A 23,277-nucleotide genomic window follows, 5' to 3' on the forward strand; every position below is an offset into this window, starting at 1 on the left:
CTTTGATAGTTTATGAGCTTTATTTTTCTGCAAAATGTGTAATTGGTGTACAGGCTGACTAGTTTTTGTGTATAACCAAGAAGTTCTTTTTAGAGGGGATGAAAACTCATACAATAACAGAAAAGTGAGGAAAGCATTATAATACCTGCCTGACTCTGAGAATGAATTTTGCTCTGTGGGGCTCCCTGCCTTCACCTTTCATTGGGATGCTTGGCACCCGAGATGAGAACTCTGCTCTCAGGCAGAGGCTCTAGGAAATCGTGACATCACTCATGTTCTGAAACGCAGTGAGCTATGATTTTGTTGCTCCGTTTTCATTTCTCATTTTCGTCTACTGAATTTGAATTGCATAACTTTTAAGAAAACTGCATGAAAAACCACCGTGAGTTGTCCTGATTGTAGATGGAAGCTGGATACTAGGACCAAGCACACTCTGACGAGGCCGCCTCGTTGGAAGCATCAGTAGTCATCCTGCCGAGGAGGACAAATCGCAATCACAGAACAAGGACAAAAATATTTATTGATAACATAAAAGTTAAATGTACTTTAAACTTTTTAAAGGTACTTTAAGCTTTTTGAGGCAAGGAACTCAAGTACCATATTAATAAATTCTAGGGTTAAAGAGAGGCTTTGGGGAGCTGTCAGAACAGCTTGAGAAAATTTACCCTACCGTCGAAAATAAAAGCATCAAGCCTCGTGGTTTCTGTCATTCCCCCCTGTTGCAGTTGGCACTGTGTTAATTAACGGATGCATTTCTGACGTTTGCGGGCAAAACCTCTGACCAGGTAAAAAGATGAAGGAGTCTCTTACCAGTGTTACTATAACAATTCAGTGAAATGAAAAATGCTCGGTAAACGTTAGATGTTGTCATCGTTCTGTGCTCAGAGCACGATGAGCCTACATGTGTGCAAGTTATGCACATGGCGTGCTTTCAGGTCGTCTTCTAAGGAGCGCGGAAAGACCAGATAAGGAGGAGAAAACGAAGTAAGCCGGAGAGACAGAGAGTTCTCTGGCCGGTTGATCAAATCACACTCAAAGCACAGAAGTTGAAGTATCGATTGCCAGGAAGTGGCACCACGAGACAGGCAGCCGTCCCGGTCAGCGTGTGGCTGTGGGAGGTGAGGCGCACAGCCCCAGAGCTGGGCCCGGGCTCCCTGCCCAGGTGCCACCACCACCAGCCAGGGGAGGCGAGCCACCTGTCTGCCATCGGTCACGTGAGATGAGGCACAGCAGTGCTCAGAAGTAGCTTTCCTCTCTGATGTTATCGAGATCTAAGGGATGTTAACGTTTCCATAAAATTAAAAGTTCTTCTTAACCTTTCATTTTGACATGATTTGAGATTTACAGAAAAATGGCAAAAACAGTGCAAAGAATTCCTGTTTTTCTTCTTATAATTAAAAAGTATCTTGTGGAAAGATGCTTTGAGACTGTTAAACGTGACGGTCACTAAGTGGTGATTTAACAATTCCATGGTTCCTTCTGAATTTACTGGTCGGGCTTCTGCTGTTAGGAAGAGCTTTACCTTCTTACCTATCTGCTTATTTATAGCTGTGTGGACTTCCCGAGTCTTCTTTTATTCAGTGCGTCATAATTCCTTACCATCCTACCGTTATTTACTTGGCTCACATTATCCCAGATCTGGCCGGTGGCAGCCCCTGCAGGCCGTCTCCTCCCTTCCTTTTGCCTTGTCCCCATCCTTCTTGGAGCTCTTCCTTACTTTCTGGCACCAGACGATGTTCCTAACCCATTTGCAACTTCCCTATTGAAGTCCTGGAACTGATCGTTTCTCTAAGGAGCCTTGGTTGTTTTTACTGGAGAAGGGCATTTAGAAACCAAGATTTGGGTACTAGGGGTGCTCATTGCTGCTGGGGGGTCATTGCTTCCAGACCTCTCAGTGGATGGGGCTAGGAAGGGCATGCACGTGCATGTGTATGTATGATATGTATGTATGTATGACATATATACCTACCTATGTTCCACACACATGTATGTTTATTATATATACACACATGCACGTCTACCTACCTACCTACCTACCAACAAGGAAAACCAGTGCCTGTATAGTGATACTTCCCATTTTATTTCAATACCACCAGGTTCATTCTATTCTTTCCCCTTCCAATATTAATAACTCCATTTCTTCGACTATGAGAAACCTGGCTCCTACTTTCCACAATATATTTTCTTATTCGTTAATCCTAGGATATATAGGAAGTGCTTTCAGAATTACTAGACCATATTTCTGTGACAAAGAAGCCTGCTAACTAGCGTTCACTCAGTATTTATTTACAGTTCTTCTGTCTTTAGCCTGATGCTGTAGAGGCTAAATGCTTTTTCCAGTATTTCCTCAGGTTAGTTCTCCTCCCAGCCCCGCTTCAGTGCAATGTTATTTGCTACTCAGTTTGGTTCATTAGCTTCTGTTTGTATTTGTATTCCATTTTAGGCCGCCCCCCACCCCATCCTTGTTGATTTTCTTTTCTGTTTCTTTTTTTGCTTTTTTCCAAGTTCATGAAATATTAACACGGTTCAGTAGTCAGAACTGCACACAAAATGATACCCAAAGAGGAAGTGCCATCCCTCCCGTCCTTTCCACCTCATTCCTACTTACCTTTTCATTAATCCCAGATTGATCCTTCCTATAAGTTTTGGCATGAATGTGCAGATAGATACTATTATTTCCCCTTCTTCCTTAAACACAAAAGAATAGCATCAGTACACATTTGCACTTCGCTTTTTTCACAATACTATGTATACTAAGTTATTCAACATCAGTTCATAGAGTCTTCCTCATTCTTTGTTACAACTGCCTAGTACTCCTTTGCATGGCTGTGTCATAACTTATCCAGCCAATCTCCTGGGTATACCAGCATGTAAATGGCTTCTGATATTTTATAGTTACAGATAATGCTGCAATATATATTCTCATGCCTATGTATTTTCAAATTGTTGGAGGCATAGCTTCAGGGTGAATTTTTAGAATAGGGATTGCTAGATCAAAAGGCATACATAAATGTAGTTCTGTTAGACATTGCAAAATTCCCTTCCAGAAGTGTTGTGTCAGTTTGCATTCCTACCAACAATGTAGGAGAGCGCCTATTTCCCCACAACCTTTCCAGTGTAGTGTGGTGTGTTGTTTTGTTATTTTTACTTTTTGTGGGAAATCGTATTTCAGTGTGGTTTTAATTAGCATTTTCTTTTATTGTGAGTGATTTAGAACATCTTTTCATAAATTTAACGACCAGTTTTGTATCTTGTTCTGTCAATTATGTGTTCCTATCTCTTGCCCTTTTTCTATTGTGCTTCCCTCAGTTTTTAACAGTTCTTTATATATATGGGATATTAGTCCTTAATCTGTGTTATATGTTGCAGCTATCTTTTCCCAGTTTCTGTTGTCATTTGGCTTTATTTATTGTTGGTTACAGCATTGTAAGTTTTAAAAAGTGTTTTGTATATTTAGATTTATTAATCTTTCCTTTTATAGGATCTGACTTTTGAATCATAGTTAGAAAGCCTTTTCCTACCCCCTGGTTAAAGAGGAATTTGCCATGTTTTCCTCTAGTACTTGAATGGTTTCATTTTCTCTGTTTAGGTGCTTAATCCACTTGGTGTTTACTCTTGTATATGGGTAAAACATGACTCTGATTTTTTTATTGTTTTCCAAATAGTGTTCTTCCAGCACCATTATTAAAAAGCCCGTCTTTGCCCCGGTGATTTGAGATGCAATCTTTATCATGAACTAAAGACACATATTTATTGTATCCACATCTGTTATTTATTCTAATCCTTTGCTCTATCTCTTCACGAGCCAGTAACACACTGTTTTACTTGTAGAGGATTTCTAGTGTATTTTAATATCTGATTTATCTAGTTTCTCCTAAGATGTTTCCTTTTTAGTGTTTTCCTCGATGTTTTGCATGTTTATTTTTATATATAAATCTAGCATTCACTTGTCTAACTCCATTAAAATGGTTGTTTATATTTTTATTTACATTGTGTTAATTACAAATTTATGAATTATGATGTTGAGTCATGCTATCTAAAAACAAGGATGTCTTTCCAGTTGGTTCAACTTGATTTTCGTATGTTTTAGGAGGGTTTTAAGTACTTCCTTATGCAAGTTTCACACACTTCTTATTAAATATATTACTAAGTATTTTATCTTTGTTGATACCGTAAAAGAGGTTTTCCCTAATGCTGTTTCCTCTAACTGGCTATTATTTGTGTGAATGGAGACATTTGACTTCTGTCTGTTAATTTTATATCCTGCTGCATAACGGAATTATTTTATTTTATTATTTGAATTAGTTTCCTAATTGATTCTCTAGGGTTTTCCAGTTATGCAGTCATGGCATCTGCAAATAAAGATAGTTTTACTTCTTATTTTCCATTTATCACTCCTCTTGTTGTTTTCTCTCATGTAATAGCATTGGCTAATGCTTGGAATATGATATTGAATAGTAGTGGAGCTATGGGCACCCTTGCCTTGTTTCTGATCCTAGAGCAAAAGCCTGTGGTTTTTCTCCATTTAGTTAAAGCAGAGTCACTGCCAGAAAGTTTCAGCCCAGTTTACAAGAGGGAGAGCAGGGCTGGACCCAGCTGCTCAAGTGCCTATGTCTCCCTTGTGGTCACCCTGGCAGTGCTTTATGGCATGTTCACCTCAGTCAAGACAAGGGTGCTGACTGCACACATGCCTTTTTCCGTCCAATAATTAGGAGACTAGACTAGGTGATTTTTATAATATTTGGTTTTGGTTATAGCAGTGTTGCAAATTATTTATTGAAAATTTGGAAATTACAAGTTGAAAGTAGAACACTTGCAATCTTACCACCCACAATGATCATTACTAACATTTTGATGCATTTTCGTCTAGTCTGTTTTCTCTCTCTCCCTCTGTGCGCATGGTTTCTATCAATTCATATCTGTACAAGGCATATGTATTTAAAGTGCTTATCTCCCTTGGTCAATTGTAGAAGAACTAAATCAATCCTACCTATGAAAATGCATACTAGACGTTACATAAATGCAAATGATGTGATATTTAATGTCAGATGCCTTTTCCATATCATTAATTATTTTTTGAGAGATTTTACAGTGGCTGCATAATTTCTAACAGTAGTGGTACCTTGATTGTGAAAGCACCTCATTTCTTTTTGATGTCATCACCAGAAAGAGAAGCAACAGACAGTCGAGGCCATGGAGGGGGGTGGGGGGTGGCAGAGAGAGGATGATAGTACAGAAGAATATTGAAATACCAAACGAAAGAATGTCAGAGGTACCATAAAACAGTAACTGTGTACCAGTGAGTCTTGGGGATGGACAAGGAAGGGTGGGGAGTATTCAAGCTCAGGTTAGAGAAGACACAGCAGATGCTGAGCACAGGCCTGTGGCAGGTCTGAACGGGAGGAGACTAACCAGTGCAAGGAGAGGGTAGACAGTAGGGAGTGAAAAATTCACAAGGGACCCCAAGGGGCATCAGTCCTCTCAGAGCTGGGAGACGGGAACTGACCAGGAGCTGGTTGGGGACAAGGGAGTTCCAGAGCTGGTGGTGGTCCTTTGCTGCCCAGCAGTTATAGAAGGAGGGAGTTAGGTTTACCTTCGCTCTTTTAAATTTGAATTCTTTTACCTTGACAAAAACCTACTATTTCTCATCAGTTAATGATAAAAGGCTCAAAACGAATTCATAATTAAGGCCACCCTGTAGTGCTAATTGTTTTGTATTGAAGTGTAATCCATTCACTTATGAAAAACAGCTTGTTACTAGGTCGTTTCCTTTTCTTTCTTTCTTTTTTTTTTTTTTTAATGGGAGGTGGGTAAGAGAACTGCAGGCCCAGAGCAGAAGGCAAATTTTAGGCATTATTATCGATTTTCTTTTCTTATTCTCAAACATTAGTAGTTACATTGACTGTGGCTTGGCAACCTCTGTGAGTAGTTAAACAGGTTATTATGTTAATTATCTGTTTAGTTCATTTTGGGGGGGAATGATAATGAACATGTATAATAAAAGATTAATTTTTTCTACCTGTTTCAGTATATTATTTTGTTCTTTTAGCTCTTATCTTCATTGTCAATGGGCATCTGTAGAAGATCTGGAAAAAGATAAGAGAATTCAGCAAAAGATTAAACGATTTAAGGCAAAGCAGGGCCAGAACAAATTCCTTTCAGAGGTATGGAAAACCTGGTTAATTTTCTAAAGTATTTACATTTTTTAAATGTTCTGAATTTTGAATTTTAGGTCAGTATATTATTAAGAAAAACTAGTTTGCCTCATTTGGTGCTGTTACTTGCATATCGGTAACTGGTTATTGCTAAAATAATTTGTAAACAGGAAATTTCTCATTCTTCCTGTTGCTTAGTTCTAGAAGATACTGGTCCTTATGATATTATGTGGAAATATGATGGTATGGTTAAATCTTGTAATGAAAATACAGTTAGTAGACAGTGAAAAAAGTAAGTAGACAAAAGTCCTATTAAGATTTTAGCAGGATAAAAACGCTACAGTGAGTATTAAGTATAAGTTCTAGGATATAAAAGTTTCTTTGTGTTGGGGGAGGTGTGTGACCAATTTCTTCTGTTCAAGTCAGTGCCTAATTACAGAGAGTTTTCACTGAACTCCTTTTCACAGGTTACGCGCTGTGGTACAGGAGTTGATATGATATTCTAATACCTTTGCCTGCCCCCCTTTATCCTAGGTTATCAATTATGATGAGAAGGTACCCATACCTAGGGCAGGGAAGAAGTCCTGCCTGTTTTACGCAGTGCCAGGTTCCCCTCCAGTGTAGTCAATTACATTGACAAAATGTCCTCACAGAGTGCTTCCTGGGGTCCCTGGGCTTGTGGTCACCAATTTGCTTTCACTTACAGCCTGAAGCAGATAAAAGAGAAACCTTCACACTGAAAGACTAAATTGGCTGACTTATGAGTTTTCCTCTCCATAAGGGAATTAACAGAATGCAAACTGTACAGAAGTGTGAAATCTGATGGAAAATAATACCTGCTTCACGACCAACTCCACACACCCCGACCCCTTGTTGGAGACGGGGGACTGGGGGATGGAAGAAAGTTCCGTACTTTTATGTCATAGAGTCGATCCTTATACCCTCAGGTGACAGGTCCGCGTTCTCCTGGAATCTGATTTCCACGCCCCCAAAGGCATATTGTAAAATCTGCACTGGATGGGGCAGATGAGGTGGAGGGGATTCCACTAGACAGATGTGTCCATGTCACCGAGCACCAGCCTCCTTGCCTGCAGCGGTCAGCACCAAGGGGTGCAGGTGCTTGGATGGGACTCACTCCTCATGTCCTGGGGAATATGTAGGTGATTCTTCCTTTGAAAGGACAGGTGCTGAGAAAATACTAGGAAGTTCTGTTTTTCATGCCCCTTAATAAAACTGAAGTTAAATGTTTGTGATGTTGGGCAAGTTGAAATCCTTAGCTTCCTCCTAGAAGGAGACACTGTATGTTCTACTGATGTTTCTGTGCATCTGTGTTAGGAAGAGGAAAGGGGACAGTGGTTACCCCCGCCCTGGTCCTTAAATCATGGTTCTGCTCATTAAATTTATTTGTGCTTCTTGGAGTCAGATGCACTTCAGGGACGTGGGCCCGGCCCGAGGTGTGTAGTCTACCTTTTTGAGTCTATCTCTGGGAATCACCTGTACCAAGGCTGAAATACATTATCTTGCTGGTAACTTGGCAGCTAGAGATCTCAAGTTTTGTCCTGAATGGAAGTAGCATAAACTTGAGTCTGAAAAGGTGACCTGAAGGTGAACAGAGAAGGATCCCAATTCTCTTCCCCTCTTTCTTTCTTATATACACACACGCACCCCCCCACCCCCACCCCCCAATCACCACACACACTGTTTGTCATGTCCCGTAGATGGTCCTGGCTTCAGGTACCCCATGGTTCTGCTTCTTTGGGATTTTTAGTTATGACCACTTTGGCATTCTCTGTTTCACCTTAGCCTTCCTTTTAAGTCACTGCAACTAAAATCTCTACTCAAAAAGATTGTCAAAACTGGAAATTATGTCACACTCATGGTGGCATAGATTGCTCGCTTGAAGGATAAACGTTTAGGAATAAAGTTAAGGATTTTATTTCAGTAATGAAAGATTCTGTTTAAGAACAAGTTGTCTTAGAGAGAGCTTTTATCAGAAGAGCCTAGTTTATGGAAAGTTCTAATGTTTATGCTTTATATGAATAATACATAGATATTGTGTACCTAAGTCTAGAAGCTTTGACAAAGCCAATGCATTTAATATATTAACATTTTAAATTAACGGAACATTTCAAAGGTTTTTTTGCTTTAGTCATGAACTCTGTGTAAAGGCCTGAGGCAGTTGAAACACATTCTGGTATTTCTGGCTTTTGTTTTATAATTCACAGTTCAAAGCATCCAGACTGGGTGCTATAAGTGGGCCCAGGGGCCCAGGGAATGTTTGTTATCCTCAAGCCAACTGTGACCAAACGGCCCTTCAACCTGCAACTCAGGGGATACAACCAGTATCTAAGTGGCTTATAATATGTCTTTGCAAAGCATTTGAATGAAGTTATATTACTGATAAATTAATCTCTAGAAACACATAATAATGTGTCTTTTCTAACTTGTCTGACTCTGACTTCTTTAAAGTATGGCTTAGTCTGTAACTTCCTTTTGAGCCTCATTCTGTTCTTTTACATGAGATAACTTTGCAGGCATGCAGCTTTACTTTAGTTTTGTAAAGATTGTTAATATATTGGCTAAAGAACCCTTTTTTTTTTTTTTTTTTTTTTTTTTTTTTGCGATACGCGGGCCTCTCACCGTGTGGCCTCTCCCGTTGCGGAGCACAGGCTCCGGACGCGCAGACTCAGCGGCCATGGCTCACGGGCCCAGCCGCTCCGCAGCACGTGGGATCTTCCCGGATTGGGGCACGAACCTGTGTCCCCTGAATTGGCAGGCGGACTCCCAACCACCGTGCCACCAGGGAAGCCCAAGAACCCAATTTTTTAAGCCTCATTTCTTTATCCTTAAGAGTTTTCGCCAGATGCTCTATGTTCAGTACAAATAAATCATTAGAACACTTAGATGAACGCCAAGACTGTGCTCAAATGAGGTACTAATACTGATTGGCAAAGACGACCAAACATCATAAGCTCTGTTCACACTAAAATATGGAATTCACTGGTCTCAGCGTTTTTAGCTTTTGAATAACATTCTGCAAATGATGCTATGAGGCATCAGACAACTCCAACAGTTAAGAGAGTCCAACAGCACTTACTGTGCATGGCTCTGGGTCTTCACTGCAAGCTGTGGCTTCAAGAATGTTAAATGCATTGCGTGCCATAAGCCTTTTGGATTGCTCATTAGTGAATTATAATTTCACACTTCATTTAAAATATTCTTAAACATTTTCTCACAGTAAAAAGGTTTCACACAGTAATTAAAAGACCCAGTTAACAAAGTCTGAGAAGTCTGATTTCCTCATGGGGAGTGATTTTGCTAAATTGTAGCATTTCAATTAATATAATAGAACTTGCCAAATATAAATTTTGTATTCCTGTGACCCAGCATATTATTGCCTGATGAAAAGTGAAATAGTGTCTACTCTGAGGAGTTAAATAAACATTTTAACTTTTCTTCCTTTGGTGTAGATTGAAGATGAGCTTTTTAATCCAGATTACGTGGAGGTTGACCGGATAATGGACTTTGCACGTAGCACAGATGACCGGGGAGAGGTAACAGAAGATCATGTGTATTAGGAGCCAGTGACTCAGAGAGCTTACGTGTGCTTATGGAGAATGATTGTGGCTCCTAGATCTGGTTCTGGTCAGGGCCTTGGGTTATGACACACTTGCTCTAAACTTAACTGAAATTTATTGACTTACTATTAGTTTTAGGACTTAATAATCACTGTAAATGTGTTTTTTGTTTAGTCTGAGAGCTTTTTAAAAGAAGTCAGTTTTCAGTGTGAAGCAAATAGATTTCTTCCACGGTTCCAGATATGATCAGTAAAGGATTCAGTATATTTTGGTATAAATCTATTACGTAGCATGAATTTCCCTTATAAATTAAGAGTGCTCTTGTAGCAGAATGCAGTTCAGAGACATTTAACATTGGACGTCCTTAGTGAAGCTGATGGATCTCATTTAATGTGGTGCACAGAAGATACTATAAAATCTTTCTCTTTATGAGATCCCAGTCTAGGCACACCCAGGTTGCTTTGCAGAACCCTACGAGGTTGTTAAGGACAGTTGATAGGGCATGAGAGTAAAGACAAGTCTAGTGACTTCTGAGCTTTGTGTCTTAGTAAGTATATGCCCACCCACCATGAGGTATGTCATTCCTAGCTTCTTCTTGTAAATTAAACTTTATAAAGGTTTGGATCTTGCTTGTCTAGTGAGTCTGCAGTGAACTCCCATTTTACTCCAAACTCTGTATCACGAGGTCCATGATGTTTCAAAGGTCATGTCTGTGACATGATGTTTACCTTTCTAGTTTTGCTAAGTTGTACTTAAAAAAAATTTTTTTTTCCCATCGTGTATTTACCTAGTACAGCAGATGTTTGTAACATCACAACCAGGTCAGTGTACCTTGGTCCTGAGATGAAGATCAACAAACCAAAATATTTTCGAGAAGAAAGACAAAGGAAGTCGTTTTGATCTGTGTTATCCAAAATATTTTGCTCTGCAGTCTTTCTAGAGCTCAAACACATTATTTTAAAGTGATAGCATGCAAATAGTATCTCTTTAAGAAGAAGGCAGAAATCCTAATACATTGAAGTCTGTTTCTCATTCGTTAAGAAAGTAGCCAGTTAGGCAAATATGTAAACACACCAAGATGGGTTACCGTATAAGTCTGAATCAGACGCCCGACGATTTGCACAGATAAGAATAAGGCTGAAATTCAGCTTTGTTATTTGCTAGCTATGTCTGTATACTTTTTTGGCTTTTGAACATGACTTCCCAGTGGCTTAGATAAAAATCAGTTTGTTCTGAATAATATTCAATCATATTATTTCCAGTTTAGACTTGAGACTCTGTAACTAAGGACTCCTCGTTCAGTGGTCGTAGTTCTAAAACTTCTCCCAGCTCCGTCTCACTGTGTCTGGGGTCGTGTCTGTCGGTAAGCGCGGTAGAGCGTGAACCCAACTGTGCTGTGTTTAAACCCGGCCCAGCCTGTGACTCACTACCTGGTGAAGTGGTGTTCACTGCCTTATGAAGACAGCACGTGGGAGCTGCGGCAGGACATCGACCAAGCCAAGATCGAAGAGTTTGAGAAGCTGCTGTCCCGGGAGCCGGAAACAGAGCGCGTGGTAAGGAGGGTGAGCGGCGGTGGCTTTAATGTATGTGGTCTCCGAGAAACCACTAATGGGACTTTTACTGTCTTCGAAACAGGAGCGACCTCCTGCTGATGACTGGAAGAAATCGGAGAGTTCCAGGGAGTATAAAAACAATAACAAACTCAGGGAATACCAGTTGGAGGGAGTGAACTGGCTGCTTTTCAATTGGTACAACATGTACGTAAATCGTGGGGTTTTTTCACTTAAAAAAAAAAAGCCTATAGTAGCTTTTTTTGTCGTTATCTAAAGTATTGATCAAATATAGCTTAACATTTTAACTCGCTAATAGAAATTATTTTAGAAGAGAAAAGCAAACCCTGGAAGTATGCTTGATATTTGTTTACTTAACACGTGAATTATAGAGATTGCTAGAAGTGTGTAGAAATAATTTTTATGTCTTAGAGCATTTTGTTTGAAACTGTATTTTTTTGTATCTAAGGGAACGTGTAAGGCATTTATGAGTATGAAAGCACTGTCTTGTACGTATACTTACTAAAGTTTCCTTGTTTTATTTCCCCCCCAAAGGCGAAACTGCATTTTAGCAGATGAAATGGGTTTGGGAAAAACTATCCAGTCCATTACATTTCTCTATGAGATATATTTGAAAGGAATCCATGGCCCTTTTTTAGTAATTGCCCCATTGTCCACAATCCCCAACTGGGAAAGGGAATTCCGGACCTGGACAGAGTTGAACGTGGTTGTGTATCATGGGAGTCAAGCTAGTCGTCGGACCATTCAGTTGTATGAAATGTACTTCAAAGATCCCCAGGTAAAGCATCACAGGCGGGCGGTCCTTATGCTTATAGACATTTTAAGGCGTTGGATGTTAAAATGGGCTCAGACCTTTGGCAGGGGAGGTCTAGATTTTGCAGATAGAGAATTTTGCTTTAGATTTCTTACCCAATTTGTGTTTGTCTTAGAATTCCACATCTTTTGATTGCAGCTCTTTATTTTTATAGCCTTGGTCATTCTAATTGTTAGAATGAATGAAATTTCGTTTTACCTTGGATGACTGCTAAAAATCATTTAATGTGTTGCTATGCTCATTTGGTTTATTTGGCAAGCCCTAGAAGAAAGCGAAACAAAAAATGGAGTTTTTAAATGTGAATGGAAAGAATATTGTGTTATTTATTGTTGCTAGAAGTGAAAAATATTAGATATGTAGTATTAACTGGTACATTGAATGAAATATACCCAAAGGGGAGAATTTATACTTTGGCTGTTAGTAGCAACTGCTATGATTTTTAACTAATTTTAGTTACCTGTCTGCAATTATCCTATGATATTGACAGTGAAGCATTATAAATGACAAAGAAAGAAGAATAAATAGTATACGCGAAAATAGTTTTAAGCAGTAGGCGGAAAATGGAAGTCCTATAGCTGGAAATAGGACAGAGTTTTGTTTTCTATGTTTGTTTACCTTGAGTGTAAAATCTGACCTACAATTAAATACTTAAAGGAGAAAAAAACTAAAATCTATTTTGGTGTTGATCTTTAGATTTGGGAAATTGTTATAAGTTCTGTCCTGAGTTGAATGTTCTTTTCGTGTTAGCACGTTAAAAGTAAAAAGCAAGTTACAAAAGTTTAGATAAATAAATAAGAAGTTTTAAAAAGAAAAAGCGGTTTTAAAAAGTTGTCTCAGTACATAATCTCTTTGGCCTTTCACCTTTTGGAGTCTGTAGGATGTAACTAGAATGGGCACACTTAGTGACTCTTCACTGCATGTGATCTGTAAGGAAATTGGGTTGGAAATTTTACTAACAATTTTCAGACTCCCTTGAAAAAGGTAAGGTTTTAAAACTCTGTTGTACCATAAGAGCTTAAAACCTCCAAAACACCTTGAAAACAAAGTATAAGTGTTACCTAGAATAAAGATGTCCCCAAGGGGATCAATACCTATATTTTATGCTATTTATTCATCCTTAAAGTTAGTAATGTAATCTTTAATGCTAAGTAATAATCCAGAGTTGTTCTTGTAGGGTCGAGTGATAAAGGGGTCCTATAAGTTTCACGCCATCATCACTACGTTTGAGATGATTCTGACCGATTGTCCTGAGCTGCGGAATATTCCCTGGCGCTGCGTGGTCATTGATGAAGCCCACAGGCTGAAGAATCGGAACTGCAAGCTGTTGGAGGGACTCAAGCTGATGGACTTGGTCAGTGGTCATGTTGGCGATTCCCTTGACCCCGAATAGAATTGTCACTGACTCGGTACTCCTGTTGCTCTGAATCTGACTGATACCTTTGAAGGGGGTTTGCAAAACCAGTCAAACACTGTGATGTATGCTCCTGCGCTTTCAGTGACTTAAAAGTTGCTGCTGTGTCTTCCTGATTCTCACGCTGTTGGTTGGTTTCTTTGCACAGTTGTATCACAGCAGAGGATAGTCATGGTATTTTGCACTGAAATGAGTTTCCAGTATTTGCTTTTCCCTTTGTTTGTAAATACTGCCATTTCATAAGCTGTTGGGCCAAATGTTAGCTCCGTGATGATCATCCAGTTAGTTATATTCCAGGGCTCGTAGGTTTTGGTGTCCAGGGGCCAGGAGGACTTGTAGGTGCAAGTTCTCAGTAAGTTGAATGGATATCTGGAATTGGTTCAGTTCATGCAGACACTCAGAAGTTTGGGGCACTGCAAGACCTTGAGTTTGACCTGGAATTTTAGATATGTCTATCCCATACTCTTCCAGCTTCCTAAGGGATAGTCAGGGCTTCCTGGTTAGATTTTTTTTCAGTAGGAGTATCATAGGAAAACATATTGTAGAAGTGGTAGAATTTGACTGATTTTCCTTTCCACACTGCTGTATGATCTTCTAGCAGAAATTCCTACATGACTCAGTCATCCTCAGGTTTCTTTTCACTCTGTAGTTTACAAGATGGGTTTTGATCACTTGTTTTTATTTTTAATGTACATTTAAGAAGCAAAGATATTGTTATTTAACATGTCTTGGATGTTTTGATGAGCTTTTCAAAAATACAGAAAGATTTTACAAATCCCTTTAGTGTTGACTTCTATAGATTAATTTGATCTCTTGTTAATCGAGAGTTTGAGATGGGAAGGAATATGCTATATGTTCACAGCTTGTACATTTCTTACTGAAGACTGGTACCACGGAAAAGAACACTTAAAAGCTTTCTGTTGCAGCTGGTTCTTTGAAGCAGCTTCTTTTATTCCTAAATTAAGGGGATTGGATTAACCAGCTATTCTTTTAATTAACAACAAACAAAAATCTAGTTCTGTTTAAAGGAAAAGGTCTGACTGAATTATCCTATTTAGGATGGGATTTCCCATCCTTAAGACCTTTCTCAGAGCAGTTTTGTATTATTTGGTGTTCAGTCCACAGAACAAATTAGAACACTTGTAAATGGTGAACAGTCTTGAAGACATGAATAAGCATGTGGAAAAGAGAAACTCTTTGGTCTCTCTAGGTGATATTTTAGTCTTACATTGAAGTAAACCTATTAATGTTTAGGTGAACATTAATTCTCATGAAATATCTAACTACGTCTTCTGAGTAGGGACCCATCTTCACAGTGGTCCATATAAGACACAGTTATGGCACCATTTCCTGAAGGCTTAGAGAGTCATCTGAGTTTATTTCCATTGTTTTCTGTTATTAGTGTCTGTGCTCCCAGGTAGTAGATTCTTACGGCAAAACAGCCCTTCATTGGTGAGCACAGTTCGTTTAACTGTCAACATCAAACAACCTAATTGTCACTGGGAGATTTCAAAGGATTTTCTGTTGTTTATAGGAATAAATTGATGGATTAGAATTTGCTACCCAGATAATTTTTCTGTTACATATCGCAGTGTTCCCTAAACATTTTCACATAACGGCACATATAGAAAATGATATTTGTATATCATACTGGGGTAAGCTGAGAAGGCTGGCCACTACTGCAGGTGACTGGCCCTGGGGTCCTGACTGTCACAGCCGTGCCGGCTGCCCCAAGGACTTGGCATACCTGTAACTCATTCATGTCTCACCATGGGAAGCTCTGATAAACAAATGAACAAAATAATTCTTTTTCTGATGATCAAGAATCTTTACTTTCACAAGTTGTTTTCTAGATGGAACACATTATTATTATTCAGAGTTAGAATATAGTTATATTTGTCCAGTTCTGAACAGCTCATTGCCTGGTCTTTAAGTCCTTACTTAAAACATCCATCATGAGAACTTATACACTGGCCACTTCTTGTTCGTCTCTTCTAGAATAAGTCACGGTGAAAATAGCAAATAATAACTATATCTAGCTATGGAGCAGGTCACAGGGAACTGCTGTTACCTGCACTAGACGCAGTTATGATGGAAGTGATTCGGGTTATCTTTAAGTGCGTTCTGAGAAAGGGAGGACCAGTGAATGTTTTCAACTCTCACATCACAAGGGAAATTCCTGTGAAGATGCTGGGATGAGGGACATTTACGGTCCCCACTGTCCTCCACGGGAGCCCTGGAAGCAGGTCCATCTCCTGGTCCCTTCTTGACAGGGAGGGGACTCTCTGGAAGTAGCAGTAGTTCTTCATGGATTCTGTTACCTCATCTTTCATTGTCAGGAGCCTCACACAAATTAAAGACTCTGCTGAAATGAAATCAAATGGACGCCACCCCATCAGAGCTAAAAAGAATGGTAACGTTTTCAAGCCAAAAGCCTAGCTGCTGACATAGTTGAGCTTGGAGATGATAAGCTTGATAGCCCGCCTCTTACCTGACATTTTGTGACACCTGTATATTAATTGTATGTTACGTAATAGTTACTTTCAAAGGGAAACCTGGTTTTGTTTTGCTACCCATGCAGCCTTACCGAAGGGTCATATGTGTAATCATTGAGTGAAACTGGTTTTAAACAGCCCTTGAGGGGAAGCAGCATAAAAAGTTCTTTTTTTCCCCCCCAAATAAGTTAATTTTGAAATTAATAACTTAAAAGGCTTTTTCTGAAGTACTGATATTTGGATAGCGGCTCAGCATTTCACTTGATCACAAAGGATATAAAAAAACTAGGAGACAATCTTTAGTACCAGCACAGCTCTGCCACAGCAATAACTCTTTTCCTGAATCTATGGCAATATTTTAAACAATTCTTGGATAAAGTAATTTTGGACTTGAATATGTCAGGGACCGTGGCCCAGGTTACTCACCAGTATGGTTATACATTAGAAAATCCTGAATGGATTTGCAAGCTTCTTACTCTTTATGAATTTAATGAGTTGGAAGATGATGATGGTCTGTGTATCTTCCTGAATCAGAGACCTCTTATTCAAAAGGGAGCAAAGGAAGAATAAAAGCAAATTGAACTGCTTCACCTCGCTTTCAAAGTACTCCATTGACAGATAAGACACGGTAGGTACTGAGAAAAAGAGCATATGCCCTTAAGTGTGTCACCATCCAGTGTTTACTGAGCACATACCCTCCGCTCGGCAACCAAGCCTTATCGGACTTCCAGTTGAGTCAGAATATTGCTTTTGAGCCTCCTAGAAGGTGTAGCCACTTTTTGAAATAGCTTTAGTAACTGGACTGTGTACCAGATGGCCAAAGTAGAAAATAATAAGGCCCTTCAGATTAATTAATTCACCGTGGTTAAGACTGGTCACCATGTCGGACACATGGAAGTAGGAGGCCAGGGGTACAAATGCATAAGGAAAGCTGGAGAAAGAGCTCGTAAACAGGAAGAATTGCTTTAAAGAAATACGTACTTTGGTTCAAGGAGACAAAGTTAGAAATAGCATCTATTTAAAAAAAAAAAGTGATTGTGGTATTTAAAACCAAGCTGACCTCTTTGCTAGTTTGAAATGTTTGCAGAAAAAAATGGTTTTTCATGTGCTGTTGCCTGTGGAAGACCTTCTTTTGTCTCTGAAGTGAGTCATGCAGGAAGTAGACGGGGAGGGGAGAGCCCTGTCGGTGTGGAGAGCAGAAAGAAGCGTGCGAGCTTTGTCTGAGCCTAGGGATTTGAGGAAAAACCTTAAACTTCGGTGGGGAGAGAAGCCTCAAGATGTAGGGGACCTGCGAAGCCACAGCACCAAAATGTTTCCTGGGACCTAAAAATCCCAGGAAAAAACAAAATGGCAAGACACGTTTACGGGGTCCGGGAGTCTCTCTGAAGCAGAGACCACGTTTCTCGCACCTCCGCCTTCGGATCTAATTCCTGTACTTTATGCAGGGCGGGTGCTGAAGTTCAGCGTTCATGAGTGGAAGTCGGAAAATGCCTGTATCGGGAGAGGCTTTGGGGTTAAGAGACGCGCTTTGTTATGATTTGCTCAGTTGCCCTCCTCGCACCCCTGTAGGAACACAAAGTGCTGCTGACAGGGACCCCGCTCCAGAACACCGTGGAAGAGCTCTTCAGCTTGCTTCACTTCTTGGAACCAGGTCGATTCCCTTCGGAAACCACCTTTATGCAAGAATTTGGTGATCTGAAAACCGAAGAACAGGTACTTACCTAGTCTCCTTTGTATTTCAGTCACGTAATTGAAGATTAACTCCCGCAAGGGCAGAGCATTCAGATTTAACCATTTAAAAATGTAAATTATATCCATTCCCCGCTGCCCCCAACCAACCTCAGTAGACCGGTGGTGAGCTTTACACCCACTTTCCTTGGACATCCTGAGTCTTCGTTAAGGTGGTGTTCTGATTGGCTTGTTTGTCCCTTTGCCCTCCGGAAGGGCTGTCGAGATTCATAGAGAGGTTCCATACCTGTTCATGTACTTTTCAGCCACTGTGGTATTGAGTTTGGTGGTTTTGCCATGTATGCTTCGGGCATAGTGTCAGAAGCTGCTGAAATTTGTCGAGCCGTTTCCCTCCTGGAGTTCTGAGGTTCTAGGCTTATTTCTTACTTGGTCACATCGCTTACTTTTCTTGAATCTACGTATTTTCATTTAGAAACATGGGTCCTAACTACCCTGCAGGATTTCTGTGAGAAATAAATATGGTATTGCGTATGAAAAGTGGTCGGTTATTTCATACGTCGTGAGAGTTACGTTGGTGTTGGTTATTAGGCTGTATTTGAGATGAACGTGGAGATACTCTTGAAATCTTGGTCTTCATGTGCCCCCTCCCCTAACTTACTGTCTAAAACCTCTTAGCTTAGTTCAAAGTGGAGTCTGTTTTGTTTTGTTTTGCTTTTCTTAAAATAAGAGCTGTCAGGTGTGCAGTTTCCTATTGCCAGTCAACAGAAAAGAGAACAGAGAGGGACGTCCCTGCGTGCTCATTGGTGCAGGGACCGGATAGCTCCTTGGCGTCCTCACACTTTCTCTCAGCTCTTTCTAGAAAGGAAGAGAATTGAAGTGTGGCACTCCCATGACATTGTCTCTTCCTTCCTCGTCATCACAAAGGCTTAAGACAGACAGAAGGGAAAACTAACAGAATAAGGGGGGTTCTTTTCTGCTGTGTTGTACCGTTCAAGCCTCCTGGCTGTTCAGGACTCCTGGGCAAGCGAAGTAGCCCATCGGAAATTGGCCACGCAACCTTTATGCACTTCTGTTATGACATCTGTAGTGTAAGATCGGTGCCTTCATACCCTTCCTGGGCTTTGACAAATGAAAATGAATGGTAAATAAATAAGAGAATCGTGGTTTTTCATGTTAGTATATGTTTTACCATGCAAGCAAGTCATGATACTGGTATTTACTTGAGGTCCTTTTTTAGGTGCAAAAACTCCAGGCTATCCTAAAGCCAATGATGTTGAGACGTCTCAAAGAGGACGTGGAAAAGAACTTGGCCCCCAAGGAAGAAACGATCATCGAGGTCGAGCTAACAAACATTCAGAAGAAATATTACCGAGCCATCCTTGAGAAGAATTTTACGTTTCTTTCCAAAGGTGGTGGTCAAGCTAACGTACCCAACCTCTTAAACACTATGATGGAATTACGGAAGTGCTGCAATCATCCCTACCTTATTAACGGTAAGCTGCCCGCCTGGCACCTTGTTTCAGTAATTGTCAAAACCCCAGAAATCCTTTTCTCCCTCCAGACTGATGATTTTATGGTTCATAATCATCCCAGTGTGGGTTTCAGCATCTTCCTGTTCTTCACAAAGCCTCCTTCTCTGTAGCCGAGGGTGCAGGACTGTTGTCCCCACTGACCCCTGAAGCAGGACCTCTGCTCACCTCTCCTGTGTCTGCATCTCACCCCTGGAAGGGAGGTGTTGGGTGCTTGGTGGCTAGAAGTCATCAAACATGGTAACAGGTAAAGAGAAATTAGCCCCTGGTTGAGGTTTCCTTGCTGTGTATGTGTGTGTTTAGGTCAGAGAAGTTAAGGAGCACCTTTGGGGTGAGAGGCAGCTGTCCGCTGTCTCAAGACTTGGATGGGAGAAAAGTTCTTGCAGTCTGGAGGCCTCTAGCATCCATTCTCTGAGAGTGAGAGGTTACCTCGAGTGTTGATAATAGTTGGTTCCTGATGCTGACGGATGCTTTGTGGTCTTCCTGTTTTCTTAACTAAATGGGTGATGTTATGAACCGATACGAGTACAGACCTGTATCATACCCTTCCAAAAATCATTAGAGGAATAAAGCTTTCATGCCTATGATGCGTTAGATACTCTGGGGAATACGAGAACCTTCAGTTTGTGAGGGATTGAGATTATGAAAGCTGTTAGAAAGCGATGGCATCGAGACATGGATTTTGCCCGTCGGGGTTCGAAAAAGAAAGGGCATTTAGGCTGATGTAATCACACGAACATAGAGAAGGAGGCAAGAGAACAAAGGGGGAACCCGCCCAAAGTATAAAGGACGCGTAAGAAACAGCAGGACGGTGAACCTTAGACACGGTGGGACCTTGTGGGAAACCCAGATGCTATAGCTCGTGGGAGTTTGGTGAAGCTTGGAAATGATTAGAAACGTGATTCAGGATGACTGGTCTGGCAACATCGTATAAAAGGCACGGGAGTAGGGAAAGACCTAACAAGCAGAAAGCCCCCGCTAGGAGGCGACTGCTGTAGTCCAGGCCGGAGTTAATATGGGTTAAAGAAAAGTGATGGCCCGCTAAATCAGGGTGCTTGTGTGCAATTATAATTGGCCAGCAATTCAGTTAGGTTCCTTTCCAGGGGAGAAGGAACAAAGCCAGGTTTGTCATTATCACACTCCATGAGGTTCAAGTGCAGCTAAATTAAAGAGTTCCTCATCTCTCCCCCTTGCGTAACCACACACGTACCGACCACCTCACACCCAGAAGTTGCAGTTACTAAACGACAGAGCAGTCCCCACCTGGAACTGTCTCGACATAGCACACGAGGCCGTGGCTGTGGTGTGAAATCAGTGGATGTCTTGTTCAAACTTCGCGCTTGTAGCTTGGTCTTTAAAGAGAGTATCATGTGTGATCATTGCCTGTTTAATGCTGCCAGCCTGCTAATCGCCATGTGTTTAAGAGCCTGTGAGGCCACTGTGGCGAGTGTCACCAGCCTGGTCCTGAGCTGGGGAGATGGAGTTGGGGCTGAAGGTGGTTGATGGTATGAGTAAAACTCTGGTGCGTGGACACACACACGTGAGACACACACACACACACACACACACACACACACACTTTTTCATTTAATGTCTGAAAGAAAAAAAAAAATGAGGCACGGTAGCTTCCAAGGGGAAAAAGAAGGCACTAACAAAAGCTGAAATGCTGCAGCAGGAAGTGTGGGAAAGGAATGTCTCCGCAGTGCTTGGTAGAAATCCGCCCTAGTCCCATCGGTTTACCTTGTCAGCTTACATGCTAATCACGTGCCTTGAGCATTGTGGAGGGGGGAGCCCACCCCAGACCACCGCCCGGAGGTCTCCTCCCCGGCTGACGGCTCTCCAGGGTCATTCGCTGTTGGCAGAGGTTCTGAGGACTTCCCAGGTGTGGATCCGTGGCTGTTGTTCTGATTGGTCACAGCTCGAGGTCAGCTTTTCTGTCCTGACAGCAAGTTACAAGGTGTCTGTTAAGCAGGCATCCTTACATGCCTTCACGTTGGGAAATTATAGTAAAAAAAAAAAAAAAAAAACACACATGGACGCACCGGGTGTTACAGCTGCCCAGGTGACCCATGTAAAGGTTGTGTTTCAGAGGTTGCCCCAGGGCCAGCACTGTCTGTTCTCATCCACAACCTGGAGAAGGGAGGACAGTACTAACCCAACGCCGGCTCCACGCTCACTGATCGAGCAGTTACAGGAGGCTTTCAAGTTTGAAAGTTAAACTGATGTTTGGGTTGGCTGTGAAAGAGCAAAGCAGCCCCAGTGAAATGAAAGTTCATTCAACAAAGCACAACGTTTCTGTGATTGCGGACAAGAGAAGCAGCTGTTGGTGTAGGTTGAGAGCGATAACATCAGCAAAGCGGGAAAATAATTAGAACTGATTGTAGAACACAAACTGTACGTAAATGAGAACTGTTTCTAATACGTGCTGAGGCTTTTAAGAGCTTCGAGCAGTGTCAGGCGACCATAAACGCTTGGTAAGTGTTGCTAGTTGTTTTGCTTGCTAGAGGTTGAGCAGGTAACTGTATGTTACCGTATGTTAGAGTGAAAATGATGTCAAAGACTTGGTAGGGGCCCCGGTGGTTCAGGGCGACTTACGCATCCTCTGTTGGTTGGGGGGGGGGGGGCGGTGGAGAACCGTGGGCAGAAAGAAGACAAGACTGAGCTCACGTGATGGAATGAATTTCAGAGAGAAAATGGGAATCTGCAAAAGAAAATAGTCTCTTGGGCTTCCCTGGTGGCGCAGTGGTTAAGAATCCGCCTGCCAATGCAGGGGACACGGGTTCGAGCCCTGGTCCAGGAAGATCTCACATGCTGCGGAGCAGCTAAGCCCGTGCGCCACAACTACTGAGCCCGCGAGCCACAACTACTGAAGCCCGCACGCCTAGAGCCCGTGCTCTGCAACAAGAGAAGCCACTGCAATGAGAAGCCCGCGCACCGCAACAAGAGCAGCCCCTGCTCGCTGCTACTAGAGAAAGCCAGCACGCAGCAATGAAGACCCGTAAATAAATAAATTATTAAATAAAGAAATAAGTAAAATTTAAAAAGAAACTACTTTCCTGTTTGTTTGCGGCTAATATAGCCAGGTAACATTGCAGCTCCTGCCCTCACAGTGACCATCTGTTTAAGGGAACAGACTTCCACACTTCTTCAGGTTGTCTCTGACACACACACACACACACACACACACACACACACACTTTGAAATGTAAATGCAGGACTTTAGGGCAGTGCCAGCGGTGCATTTGGGCTTATCATAACCTATTTCCAGTTAATTTTCTGATTGATACTTACAGATCTAGCATCAGGGTCAGTCTTTCACTGGTAAACCTGAAAGTTCGGCCTTGTAATGACTTAGAAGGTAGGTGTTGCTTTCCTCCCCAACTCCACCCCTGCCCTCTTGTCTTCAGCTCTTCTGGGCATAAGGTAGCGCTAAAGGAACCATGTAGGAAATATGTTTGCTGATATTTTTAAATGAAGTGTTATTAGTATCAACTGGTTGCCACTTCAAGAACCTGAATTCACAGCAAAGAGCTGAATTGATTCATTCAGCAGGAACTTTTGTCAGACAAGAAAAAAATGTATTTTAATTCTGGCTATTTTTGATGACATGAGAAATCATTGGTAGTACTGAAAAAGAAGGAAAGTTATTTTTGTCATATAAATAAATTTCAAATGAAAAAAATTAAATTTCTCTACCAATTAGACTGAACTTATATTTTCAAATTTTTTACTAAACTAACTCAAACATGTTTATTTTGTCAAAACGAGTATTTCATTTTTAAAAGCTATTCACTGACCATTAACTTAAGCTACAATGCTATATTTTGATTATGGATTGTAATCCTAATATGAGCAAAAAATAACTACCCATATATGATTGGTAAAATCTATATCTGACTTGCAGAGCTTGTAGTATATTATCCAACAAGAACAAACTCTTTGAAAAGACCTAATGTAATATATGGAGGTAAATCTGTTTTTCCTGTCTCCTGAGGGTCTTCTTGTCCTGAATCCAGAACCTAGATTTCTAAATTT

At 41.0% G+C, this 23,277-nt stretch overlaps 1 protein-coding gene across 4 annotated transcripts in view; it reads left to right on the forward strand.

The window, feature by feature from the left end:
• Positions 1–23,277, forward strand: part of CHD7 (chromodomain helicase DNA binding protein 7) — a 182,577-nt gene that overhangs the window by 127,999 nt on the left and 31,301 nt on the right. For all 4 annotated transcript variants that reach the window (XM_060116501.1, XM_060116504.1, XM_060116505.1 and 1 more), the window contains exons 8-15: positions 6,050–6,164; positions 9,626–9,709; positions 11,149–11,286; positions 11,369–11,490; positions 11,839–12,082; positions 13,293–13,469; positions 17,594–17,737; positions 18,951–19,206. In XM_060116501.1, coding sequence (XP_059972484.1) covers positions 6,050–6,164; positions 9,626–9,709; positions 11,149–11,286; positions 11,369–11,490; positions 11,839–12,082; positions 13,293–13,469; positions 17,594–17,737; positions 18,951–19,206 — 1,280 coding nt within the window. The remainder of the gene's footprint in view (positions 1–6,049; positions 6,165–9,625; positions 9,710–11,148; positions 11,287–11,368; positions 11,491–11,838; positions 12,083–13,292; positions 13,470–17,593; positions 17,738–18,950; positions 19,207–23,277) is intronic.

The sequence above is a fragment of the Mesoplodon densirostris genome, chromosome 13 (assembly GCF_025265405.1).
Source record: "Mesoplodon densirostris isolate mMesDen1 chromosome 13, mMesDen1 primary haplotype, whole genome shotgun sequence".
Lineage (NCBI taxonomy): Eukaryota > Metazoa > Chordata > Mammalia > Artiodactyla > Ziphiidae > Mesoplodon > Mesoplodon densirostris.